Genomic DNA, 12,943 nt, shown 5'->3' with positions numbered 1-12,943 from the left:
TGCTGGTGAAGTGGGCCGTGAGAGCATTCTGTGCGCGTCACATATACGGCTTTGGCTGGCTGATTTTAGTTCTCTCTTTAGGACTTCAGTAGCAGCAGTTTTTTTTTGGGTCCCATGTTCTGCGTCTGATAAAGTGGTGGGCCGTGAGATGAGAGCAGCGACTATAGGAGTCGCGCCGCGCTTCGTCAGCCACGGGAGCATGTGTTGTTCCTTCACCGGCGCCGGCGGCAATGGCGCCCGCCTCCTCCCGGTCGCCGCCGGAGGCGTGGGCGCCGCTCGAGCGGTTGCTCGGCTCGGCTTCCGTCTGCCCTCCTCGTCCCTCCCTCTCACTCACCCTTCGGTCACTCTCTCCCTCATTTGCTCTTTTCGTCCTCGCGCTCGCACGCCACTTGTTTGACGAATTGCTTCATCCGTTATTCGGCTCTCATCAGGCCATCAACTCACAAAACATGAATTCGGTGCATTGCAGGTTTGATGCAACCATTTCATAGTACTGCATCGCCAAATACGAATTATGACAAGCCAACATATATAGCTTGCTCGTAACACAAGATGCCGGATTGCAAGTAAACCACTATATGTACTTATTGTATTCTAGAAACAAAAAAACTATATGTACTTATTGGAATTTGAGTACGAATCCCGGAATATTGTTTACACGAAAGAAAAAAGCAATTAGAGCCATTGTCTGCATACTTTTCATTTGTTCAGATAATCCGTATCTATTTCCGAACCTTACCGACGTGCCTTAAAAGTGAAAATAACGATGATGATGATAACAATAGTAAATAGGAATAGGAACATGAATAGAAATAGATAGAAAGCCATGTGCTGCTGCTGTTGCTGCTGTGCCAATGCCCTGTGCTGCAGCTGTGCCATGGAGTTCCCGGCCGCAGCAGCAATGTGCAGAATCTCCCGCTCCCGATCATAAGGCGGCATGCCGCTCTGGTAGAATCCTGTTGGTGGTGGTGGTGGCGGCGGCAGCATGCCGTGCACGCCATTCTCCATGTGGGGGCGGTAGCCCATCTGTCCCATTCCAGGGAAGCCACCACTGCTGCCCATCATGGTAGGCCTCAGCATGGCTTGCTGCTGCTGTGGCGGCAGTGGCCGTGGCGGCAGCAGCTGTGGTGGCAGCATGCCACCCATCAGGCCACCGGTGGCCAGTCCACCAGTGCCAGTGCCCTTCTTCTCCTGGCCCTTGATGTTGTTCGGCTGTGCCCCGCCTACGTTTTTACCGCCACCGCCGCCTTTTTTGCCTCCATTGTTCCCCTTGATCTGCGCAGGGATCTCATTCTCGCTGCCGCCCTTCTTGTCACTCCCTCTGGTGGTGGCGGCATGTGGCGGCACGCCGACCTGCTTTGCATTGGGATCATCGTCGTCAAGGCCGTCATCATCGAAATCGTCATCATCGTCATCGAAGTCACTGAATTCGTCATCATCGTCATCGAACTCGTCTTCGGGGAGGTTAAACTTGATGGACTTGGGGTCCTTTGAAGCTGCCGGCGCATCCATTAATGGCGTTGACAGCTTCATCTGTATCTTCTGCGGCCCCATAGGGTACATCTTCGTGTCTTGTTTGCCGCCACCGCTCTTGTGGGCTTTGCTGCCAGAGTCCTTGGACTCTTCATTGTCCAAGTCGTGGGACTCGCTGCCGCCGCCGCCCTCAGGCTCAGGGTTCTTGAACTTAACAGGGTCGACCTTGGTTGGTGCGGTATGCTGCATCATGTTAGGTGGCATTGGGTACATCCCCTGCATCCCGTAGCCCATTCTCGGGTACCCTGTGCCACCGTTGTTCATCATCATCTGTTGCTGCATCATTTGAATATTCTTCAGCGCGATGGGGTTCCCGGCCGCCGCAGCAGCTTGCAACATCCCCACCCCTGGCATCATGTTAGGCCTCATCATGGCTGGTGGTGTTAGTAGCATGCCGCTCATCTTCCCCTGGTTTGAGGGCCCGCTGCCACCGTTGGGACCCTTCTCGTCACCGCTCCTAGCTTTCTGGTTCGTCATCATCTTCGGACCATTGTACAGGTCCTTGTCATGAACTAGGAAGTTGCTGCCATCATTGTCTTCTACCCTCCTCTGCCCCAGCAGCTGCACCGTCTTTGTATCTTTGCTGACGCCGCTGTCATGCTTGGAATGACCCATGCCATCAGCTAAACATGTGTCCATTTTGGCATATTCACAATCTTGCTTGTCCATACGACACATTGTTGATGGAGGAATTACCTCCTTTGAGGAAGATGGGCTTACCTACAAGAAAGATCGTTGAACGAAACTTAATTTGATGCTAACAGTAAAAATATCTAATTCATAATTAATTAATATTGCATGATCATACCATGGAAGACCCTGTCCCATCTCTTGATTCTTCAGCATTCTCCATCTCATTCAGCTTATCAATTATCTCACTTATACAAGGTCTGTTATGCTGGTCCGCTTCCACGCAGGTTCGAGCTATCTCAATGCAGCTCTTCACTTGAGGGCCTTCCACGTCAATCGATTCATGCCACTGAAAAGTCCAGACGTGTACAGGTTAGGCATTTATGCTTTTGTCTCTGTCATGCAGTATATGATGTTCTACACAATCAACTTTCGCTGTCAATTGTTATACAAGTAGATATACCTATTAAATAAAAAAACGCACTGCATAAAAATATGGAACACAAAGCATTATAACCCCTGACAAATCTTTTTTTTTCAATTAGTAGTCAAAAGTTGGAATCATTTGACTTTATTTTCTAAAGCGTAACATATATGGCAGTAATACATAAAAAATGGATTGTGTAGTATGTATGATGTTTTTTCCTTGATAATAAACGTTTGTAAATTTATACATACTGTACAGGTCCTAAAAGAAACGTTACTTCTGACAGTTTGAATTGCTCGGTAATACACTGAAGAGGCAGCTAAGACAAAACACTGCCTTTAAGCACACACATAAAAATAAAGGGAGACGAGACCTTAAGCAACAAGCATATAGAATGACAAATAAGTTTTTTTTAATGGCCAAAATAAGCATTCTGTGTTGAATGTTTTCGACCTAAATGGTCAAGTAAATTCTCCTTACATTTTCAAATTCATGATGGTCACTCCCTGTTAACAGTTTTATGATTATAATGCCCAAACTGAATATGTCTGACTTGAATGATATTTCTCCCTTGTCTATGATTTCTGGTGCAATATATCCCCTGCATGGCAACATAACGGATTGAAGCTTCACATTAAAGGTTGACATATATACTGTAGTATCAACATAGAAAAATCTCAGCTTACCTTGTGCCAGGAGTATTTATAGTGACAATTCTGGATTGTCCTTCATCAAACCATCTTGACAAGCCAAAGTCCGAAATTTTTGGCTCCATGTAAGCATCCAGCAGAACATTTTCAGGTTTGAGATCCAAATGATTAATGCGTTCTTTGTGGAGGTAATGCAAACCTTGACAAATCCCCTTCATGAATTGATAGCGTATTTTCCATCCATTTCCATGACATTTCTCTATACAAGCATAAAAGAACATTCAAATTAATTTGGAAACGATATTTCCATTAATCTCCATGAGTTTTGCATGACTAATTTTTACTCAACAAAACAGTCGCCTTTCTCAAAGAGCTGGAGTGTCTCTTTAAGAGATCACTGGGGCTCAAAGAGCCACCTGAACCAAAATTCTGATGAAGGCGTCAAAAAGCACCAAACATGAAGTAGTTAGTACATTTCTCAACATGTTGCAATTTTTGGTGGTTCTTTTTTTAAGGAACCACTGCATAGGGTTGTCTTTCCAGAAACTTGGGTGGGACACAGTCAAGGCAGGACCATTAGTGCGCACACGTGCAATGTGAGCAAAAACCAGAGGCTTAGACTTAATTAACTTGCATAGGATCCGTCGCCCAGCCCATATAATGGAGTAATTATAACCCAACAAGTTGCGTTTTAGGTTTAGGAGGAAATAAACCTAACCACGCTTCACTGTGAGTTCGACACTGTTTCTCATGGAAAAATATGACAATGCATCCTTTACACTTGCAGGGAGCCTAGCCTATTAGTTGAGTGTGTGCTATTGCATTGTGCTCAATATTCCCAATGTCACTAGGTTCTTGCTTTGGAGAAACAATACGTGTGAAAATACTTGTTGTGGGACAGGGAAAGCTCACCTGACAGTGGTTGCATTGTGGCGAGCGAGAAACGCTTGTTCGACCAAGGAGGAGGACAGGCAGGACGAGGAGTTGGTTAATTACTCAGTTGGAGCCAGTTATTTTGGTTCTGGGAGTCAGTTTACGAAGACGGCTGGAGATGCTCTTAGTGTATGGTGCTTATTTTCACAGTGTGATCCAACTTCATATTGTGAAATTCAAACTTGGGTCACATACGCCCCCGAGAGTAAGCAAAAATTTGATGAATGTATATATATATTAATTTATTTTGAATTGGAAAGCTGGTGTACTTGTTCTATAATGAGTACAGCTGGGGAAATAAAATTGCACACAATCTCTGTACCTTTAAGATAACGCTGAAGACTTCCATTTGGAACATACTCAAAGCAGAGCAATCTTTGTCGTACCTCTGCCATAATTTTCCTTCCATTGTGTTCTATCAGTTCTCCTTGTGTATCTGAACAGTAGCCGAGAAATCTTACTATGTTTTTGTGCTTTGTTCTCATTAAACATCGAACCTCATCCAGAAATAGGTCATCAGAGAAAGTCGGCGACATGGTAAGCTTCTTCACAGCAACAGTTCCTTTCCGAAGAATTCCCTGTTTTGTTTTGAATTTACTGTGTTAGCCGGGGAACTATATATGTATATGAGTAACAATTAAGTAATTAGTTAGCATTTGCAAATAGGAAGGAACAAAACAAACCATACCAGGTAAACAACTCCAAACCCACCGCTGCCAATTTCTCGAGATGGAGAAAAATCGTTTGTGATGGATTTCATAAGTCCATATGCTAGCCTTGTTGGTTCTGCGCCTGCATCATCACTCAGTATGCGCTCCAGTGCCTCAAGTTCCCTTGCATGATCAGCCATTCCTAAAAAATGACCGTAATAATTCCGAATTAGAACAAGCACATGGAAAATGCTACTCCCTCGGCTCCAAAATATAAGATGTGTAACTTTATAGCAAAAAAAATACCAACTCCTACATTGTGAACTTATCATGGTCACTAGATCTATTATTAAATATGTTTTTGTAGTGAAGTATTAATATCTTTTACTGTAAGATTGTAGAAGGTTTGAGAACCAACAAAAGTTTTTGGAGTAGAAGGATCGTGTATAAAATGCTACTAAGATGCGCACAACCATCAATTATTACAAATTAAATTATTACTAAAGAGGTCTGATGTTCCACCAGGAGGAGGTCCCTTTCAGCCCAATGTGTACACGTTTCTTTGCAGATAAATACTACTGGAGTAGTCCCTTTTCACACAGCATTAATTCGATTCGACCAAGCTAATTTAAGCCGCAGCAGCAGACAAAGGACAGGATTAGCAGCAAAGTACTCCTGTCCCGCATCAGATCTGGTCAAAACCAAGCGCTGGAATATCTGGATCTAGGCCAAATTACACGAGAGGATCTAAGGGGCCGGAGACAATAAACCCTGTCCCGGTTCAAAACAAAGCCTTAATCCATCCACATACGCCATTTTTTTACTAGCTAGCAGCCTAGCATTCAAAGAAGAGCAACATACACCACAGATTAAGACAGCAAAACATTGGCAGAACGTGAGATATATAGAGATCTAGCGCTGGATATGATTGAGCTTGGAATATTAAAAGAGCACTAACCAGCTGCAAGACCTGTCGGTACGGACGCTGGGGACTGAAGTAGCCCACTAAAATGTGGATGAACAGTAAAGGAAGGTAGAAGAGATCTTAATGCAGTCCGTCCTGCCGGCTCTCAGGGAAGATGAGAAGGAAGCATCTCTCATCTATGTGAGGTTACGCGCAAATGTGTTGACTTGCACTAGCTAACAGCGTCAGATTAGGATATATACCGAGACACAAGCACGGCGCTTCCCCAGAAAAACAATGCAGTGAAACCACGTGGTAAAGCAGCCGCGTGAGTCCCCGTATACATGCATCTACCAACACATCCGTCCACATAGGCTAAAATGTCTACACTGCTATTTAATTTTAATATAGCTTAAATAGTCCTAGCATTTATTTTCCAAAGCATAGCAAACATGTTTAATCAACATGATCAAAGTGGGTGCTTAATTTCCTAGCTCGATCAGTGGGGTCTTGGTACCATGGGTCAAGCAACTTCTACTCCCTCCGTATCGAAATAAGTATGTTTTTTGTAGGAGTGGAAAACATCGGAAACTTTATTTGATTTTTTCTGATATTGTTGAAGCAGGAAAATAGTTAGTTATTGTTGTTGTCCTAGAAAACAATAAGAGTAAGAGATGCCAATGCTCGATGGCACAAGTGCGTGAATAGTATGTAGAGCGTGTACGCCGGCCTTATAGCGAAGGTCTTCGTACACTTGATAAGTTGACACGTCGATATTTTTTGAATAGGTTCGGTCGATCCTGCGGGTACGACTTAGTCCTATGTTAGGAGAGGCTTCGAGGGATTCGTTAGCCAAGTGCTTGGGCCGAACTCGTCTTCCCAAGCCACTTATAGTGAGAGATCTTTTAGAGCCGCCTCAGACTTGGGCGAACTCGTCTTCCCAAGTAGCGAGGTTAGGATATACCCTCAAGACTCTAACCCGATCCCTTTACTTCGAGTCGAGGCCGTACTAGATGACCCGGAACCTCGAAACTAGGCTTTCTAAGGTGCGTCCCCGAGGTCGTGTCGAGACTAGGTTCGACCCAAGCACTCAAGAGCAGACCTCTTAGGTTGCTCTAACCCTCTCCCCTTGAGTTTATTCAAATTGAGAGTGAATGGTACATGGCCCCATGTGGAGTATTTATAGCCTAAGGATTCATAACAAAAGACCATGGCTACCTTTGAGAGAGAAAAAAAATGTGGGGACAAAATGGTAAAAAGTGCTTCTTGGTTTAAACTTTTGTGTGCACCAAATGAAAAAAGTAGGGGTTGATCTTGTCACCTACTCAAGTTTCTCTTCCCCTTTGACCATGTCATGAGAGGTTTGACTCGTTGATTCTTTTGACCGACGCCTAATTGGCATGACCATGCCTTGTTGGTAAATTGACCGATCTTTAAAGTTTGTTGACTCAGTGGTCGCCACGTAGGATTATGGTCCGACCCATATTATAAGAATTTTATTTTATTACAACATTTATAATTACAAATTATTATTTCTGGTCATGCACGTGTGAAAGTACGATGTGTGGAACCCTCTCAGAATTTGTAGGGTTGGTTTTATCTTGTAATTTGTTTCCGTTCATTAATTTACAGAACTTTGTTTGAGGTCAAAAGAGAGAGGGAAATGCAAATTAATTTCCCGCGCGTTCTAAAGAAAAAAGAAAGGGCCCTCAGTCTTCCCCCGCGCGCGCCTTTCTCCGTTCAAACTGCCGCGCGCGCGCACGTGATGCAATACGCAGGCGAACCGGCAGCGTCTCCATGCAATGCAACCGTCGCGTCCAGACATACTCCAGAGACGCCGATCCCAAATTTCCTCAAACCGCCGCCCGCCCCTTCCGCTTGCTTTTATACCAAGATCGACACGTACCGGCCGGCATCGATCGAGAATTCGAGAGCAAGTTGATTGATTGATCGACGAGCCATGGACGGCAGGAGCTACGCCGGCGCCGATGAGCCCGACCTCTGCGACCTCTGGCTACAGCTCAACGCCGACGACGAACAACAACAACCCGCGGCGCCCAATGCCGCCGCCGTCGATGCTCCGGCGCCGGCGCCGCCTCATCACCATGATGCGCCGCCGCCGCCAGCCCTGCAACCACAACTCCAACAGCCGCAGCAGGAGGAGGAGGAGTTGCCCCCGCCGGAGCCGGAGCCGGATCCAATGGGGTTCGAACAAGCCGACATCGAGGACTTCCTCGGAGGGATCTTCAACTTCTGGGACGACGGGGGAGAAGAGCAAGACCTCCCAGCCGTCGTCGTCCCCGGCGCCGGCAACATGGTGGAGCCGCCGGCGCCGCCACCGCCGGCGCCGCCGGCGCACCCAATAATATTCCACGTGCACGCGGCGGCTCCGGACATGGAGGAGATGCGGCGGTTCATCCTGGACGCCGGGGAAGACGCCTGCAAGAAGCTTCCCAAACCCATCCGCCAGTTCTGCTACAACAGACCTCCCTACAACAAATTCCTCGCCGTGGTAATTAATCAATCATAAACCGCAAAATTAACCCCCAAACCCACATTTGCTTCAAAATTTTCTGTTCGCCAACAAATTGCATTGCATATATATACAGATCGGCAAACAGAACGGGAAGATCAAGAGGCTGGCCAACGTGGCCAAGCATGCGGTGTTCGTCACGGCCCAGATGAGGAGGCTGATGGAGGAATATCTGGGCCAGAAAGCGGAGATCATCGCTCACCTTGAAGACGGGATGAACAAAGAAAAGTGCAAGAACAACTTCCCGGCTTCTGGGAGGCGCAACAACGGCGACGACGGTCCTTCCGGCGGCGGTGCTGGCGCTGGTGCTGCCGCCATGGCGTGATATGGATTGTGTTGTGTGTGTGTAGACAGCTATACCGTTGGCGCTGTCTATGGTGCCATGGTTTTATATATGGCTAGCTATATACTGTGTTAATTTATGTAATTTACACTTGATATATGTGTTGTGTTGTGTGATGTAACTAGTAATTATATTTCGGCCATGCAATGACATGGAATGGACGAGATGGTATTGTAGTGTGTATATATATATCTCTTACGTTTTCAGTATTCTATTATGTTTTCTGCATAATTGTAAGATTGATCGATCGAGCTAGACAATGCATGCAACAAATGTTTTGGGTTGAAGGTCGTCAGTAACTTATCGTTGTCGTCCATCGGATGTGATATATATATTGTTGTTGGTACTAGTATATAATTAATCGGTTGTCATACATCAGTTCAATTCAGTTCAATGAATAAAATTTGATGACCTAATAATCGTTGTGGAAGGTCTAGAGGCGTAGTTTTATCTATTCCAAATTAAAGAGCTAGCTTATAATTAAAACGACTTTTGCCAAAAGAAAATCCAAGAAATAGGGTGAAGGGGAGATTAATTTAGCGCTAGCTGGTTCTCTCCCAAAACTAACAGCGTGCATCGGAACCATGCATGCATGCACACGCGTGTGCAGTGCAGGTAGTCGCACATGCATGAGGACACTTTTTCCAGCATATTTTCTTCCAAGATAAAAAAATGAACACTTTAATCCACGAATTCCGAAAACGCACACTTAAACCCCTAAACTGGGACTACCGTGTTACTTTAGTCCAAAAACCATTCGGCGAGGCTTAAACACACCATGTGGCCGCCACGTCAGCTTCGGTGACCCCTTCACCGGCGTCCTATCGTCAAAATTGAGCGTTGTGGGCTTGACAACAACCTTAGACGAGACGGCGGCGGCAACGGTGTGGTTCTTAGGGCCTAGGATCCCCGCTTGGGCGCGGCCGCCTTGCCCCTCGCGGGTGGCTCGGGCATGATGATTTTGCAAAAAAAAATCCTGAGAAAATTGAAGTAGCCTGTGGCGGCCACATGGCATGTTTAAGTCTCGCCAAACCGTTTTTTGGACTAAAGTGACACAGTAGTCCCAGTTTAAAGGTTTAAGTGTGCGTTTTTTGAGTTCGTGGACTAAAATGTTCATTTTTACCGAGTTCATGGACTAGTGATGTAATATGCATATCGCCTACCAGAGAGAGTTATTAACTAAAAAATCATTATGGACACACCATGAGAAAGTGTTAAAAAAAATGTGTACAGTATACGAGCTTTAATGTGTAAAAGTATATATGGTCTTTACGGTCGTCCGATACAGTGTGGACGGGATGATCAGCAAGTGAAGGCCGACTTCAAATTAAATATGTGTACATGCAGGATCGTACTTAGTATTTTTACTCTTACGTTTTGGCCGTGCATGTGTCTCACGGCACACAGTTTGGATCGTTGCATGGCCCATTAACGGATCGGATGCATGCATGCAACTGAAACCAATTAACCGCCGCCCGCCCGCCTTTGCATGCACGCGCGCGAACCGGCGCCGCTCGGCCCAAACTTTAACCGCCGGCGCCGGTTAATTCCGGATATAACCAAGCCGCCACTTCACTAATCAGTCATCCGCTTCATTAAACACACGCCACTGTACTGCAATTAAGTGCATCGCCATGGCTGACGACGATGACAATCTCCCGCTTCCGCCGCCGGCGCCGGAGCCGGAGGAGGAGATCGTGCCGGATTTCCATTTCCTGGCGAACGACCTGCCGGCGCCGGAGGAGATGGCGGCTCTGGTGGCCGACATGCCGACGCCCTCGGAGCAGGAGACGTGCTCGCTCATGGAACAACTCCTCGCCGATTACCCCGACGTCCAGCCGCCGCCGCCGCCGCCATTGCCGGAGTTGACCACGATGCTCCCGTCGCTGCCGCCGCAGTTGGACAATTACCAGCCGCCTCACATGATGGTGGCGCCGTCAGATCCGGAGATGTTATTACCACCACAACTGTACGATGGGCCGGCGCCGGAGATGTTGTTATATGATGATCAGCAGCAGTACCAGATGGCGTCGTCTTCCTCGGCGCCGGCAGGGAGCAACGAGCCTCCGTGGTTCTTCAACGGCCTCCCCGTCACGGCCGGCCACAACATGGATCTGAATCAGCCGCCTCCGCCGCCACCGGCCGAGGAGCGTTTCAACTGCCGCTACTGCGATGTCGCCGTCGCAGAACTCAGCCACACCAACGGTAATACGTTACACGTACATACAGTTACATACTTACATCACATGCGTATGATATAAATTCTTGATTAGGGTTTCTTAATCGATCACACGTACTAATCGCTTAATTACATGTGCTAATTAATATATAAAACTGATCAAGTTCTTTTCATTTCGTGCAATCGATTGATTGAAAAAAATTTGGAACGTACGTACGCAGAGAGATGGGACGTGCACTTCTCCGTCCATGTCGCGGCAGGCGGCGCATTCACGCACGCCGTCCTTCAAGTGTTCAGCCGCGTCGGCGCCGGAGAACAGCAGCCCATGTACATCGAGTACGTAGTGTCTCAACTTCCAAATGCCCAATGAAATATAATGTCTCTTAATTTTTATTTTTCGCACAGCAGTTCACTAATTTAATGTGCTTCTTCTTCCTCCTTTGAATCAATGCATGATCTTCCAGTCTGCGTGGCTGGACTCACGAGGCGGTGAGCCGGTTCGCCGAGAGCTACAACTGGAGGATGAACAACTCCACCGCCGGCGGCGGCGGCATGCCGGATCAGGACATCGTCGACGCCTTCTTCGGCGCCCAACACGTGGCGCTCCCACAACCTGATCCGGCGCCATTGCTACCACCACAACCGGGGAGTTCGACCATGATGATGGCCATGCCGCCGCCTCCTAGACCTCATGCTCCGGCACGACCGCCGCCACCAGCCCCGGCGGCCAACAACAACGCCGTCGTCGTGCCGCCAGTCGTCCTGGAATCCGGCGCGGCCGCCGCCGGACAGCAGCAGCAGCAGCAGCAAGGCGGCGCGGACTACGAGGAGGAGTCCCGGCGGTTCATCCGCGCCGCCGCCGAGGAAGCCAGCAGGGAGCCATGGACGCCGTTCCCCGCCGCCTTCGGCCCCTTCTGCCGCAGCAAGGAGGATTTCTACTGGATGACCCGCCGTGTAAGCAACTAAAATATACAGTACATCATACTGAGTATAATTAAGCAGCTAAGCACCAATATAACATAATTTAATTAAGCACCAACATGTGATTACAAATTGAATTGATGTTGTTAATTTGTGATTGCATGTATATAAATATGCAGCTGAGGGACATAAACAAGGGGATCAGGGATCAGGCGAGGAAGGTGGAGACGCGGATGAGCTTCGGGAAGCAGCTAGCGGAGGCGAGGAGCGACGTCGAAGGTTTCTTGCACGAGAGGGCGGAGCTCTGCGCCAAGATCCAGGCCGGCATCGACAAGGAGAGGGCCGGCTTCGTCTTCCCTCGAGCTCGCCCCCCAAAGAAAAAGAAAAGGAAAAATGACCACGAGGCCTCAGGGTCCGGCAAGGGCGGCGGCGACGGCGGCGCTGACGATGGTCCTTCGGGCGGCGATTGGTCCGGCAGCATCTCCTAGACGGTCCAACGACTTAAAACGCGTGCATGTTGCAATGCATGCTTTGTTAGTAATTTATGTATGTGTGGGAACCAGAATTAATGGTACTGTGTAGGTTGATTAAATTTGTAATATTTCTAGTGCGCGCTAATTATTTGCAAGATAAATGCTGCTTGTAGTGTTATTTGTAAGATACTCTATACTAGATGCTTGTATATTTATTTGTAAAATAAAGTACATGCTTGTATATATGTGCGTGCTGGCTATTTGACAGATTTTTGTAAGATGGATGCTTGTATAATTATTTCTAAGATGAAATAATGCATGCTTGTACATGTGCTACTTATCCGTAAAATAAATGCATGCTTTGTATCTGTGTTAATTATTTGTAAGATAAATACTTCATGTGTACTAGTACTGATTATTTGTAACATGGATCATGTATCTAAATCTGTGTAAAACCGACAGAATGAAACCTAGCTATATATAGATAACTCCATGGAAATGTTCTTGGGACATGCATGCGCTAAGAATGAGCTGTAAATTTTTAGGTCAACAGTAGAATGCTACATGCTTACTCAAAGGTTTCTCGACATGTCAATGCTCGACACATTTACCCGGGACAAATTAAAATTAAATGCTGCAATATTAATTTTCCTGTTATAAGTATCAGTTCTCTTCTTAATTTTTTTTACTCTAGCAATGGATCGAACTGTAGAATGCAGTGTGCTACGGACTACGGAGTACAATATATATTTTCCTTCGAACGAGTT

At 46.8% G+C, this 12,943-nt stretch overlaps 1 protein-coding gene and 2 long non-coding RNA genes across 3 annotated transcripts; 2 read left to right on the top strand and 1 right to left on the bottom strand.

Annotated features, from left to right (window-relative positions):
- The first annotated feature begins 119 nt into the window (after positions 1-119).
- Positions 120-684, top strand: LOC112272441. Its single transcript, XR_002966209.1, has 2 exons — positions 120-340; positions 470-684. It is a non-coding gene; the product is annotated as an uncharacterized LOC112272441 (long non-coding RNA).
- Positions 596-5,945, bottom strand: LOC112272439. Its single transcript, XM_024463184.1, has 7 exons — positions 5,782-5,945; positions 4,862-5,025; positions 4,496-4,751; positions 3,277-3,499; positions 3,071-3,191; positions 2,342-2,512; positions 596-2,253 (listed from the first exon to the last, which is right to left on the bottom strand). Exons 2-7 carry the CDS (start codon positions 5,021-5,023, stop codon positions 736-738), a joined length of 2,451 nt encoding a protein of 816 aa, XP_024318952.1. The 5' UTR covers positions 5,024-5,025; positions 5,782-5,945; the 3' UTR covers positions 596-735.
- Positions 2,401-4,506, top strand: LOC112272440. The gene is made up of 2 exons (XR_002966208.1): positions 2,401-2,535; positions 4,028-4,506. It is a non-coding gene; the product is annotated as an uncharacterized LOC112272440 (long non-coding RNA).
- Positions 5,946-12,943: the final 6,998 nt, after the last annotated feature.

Source organism: Brachypodium distachyon, chromosome 4 (assembly GCF_000005505.3).
Source record: "Brachypodium distachyon strain Bd21 chromosome 4, Brachypodium_distachyon_v3.0, whole genome shotgun sequence".
NCBI classification, from domain to species: Eukaryota; Viridiplantae; Streptophyta; class Magnoliopsida; order Poales; family Poaceae; genus Brachypodium; species Brachypodium distachyon.
The sequence above is the reverse complement of the archived record's forward strand: the minus strand, read 5'-3'. Positions and strand labels throughout refer to the sequence as shown.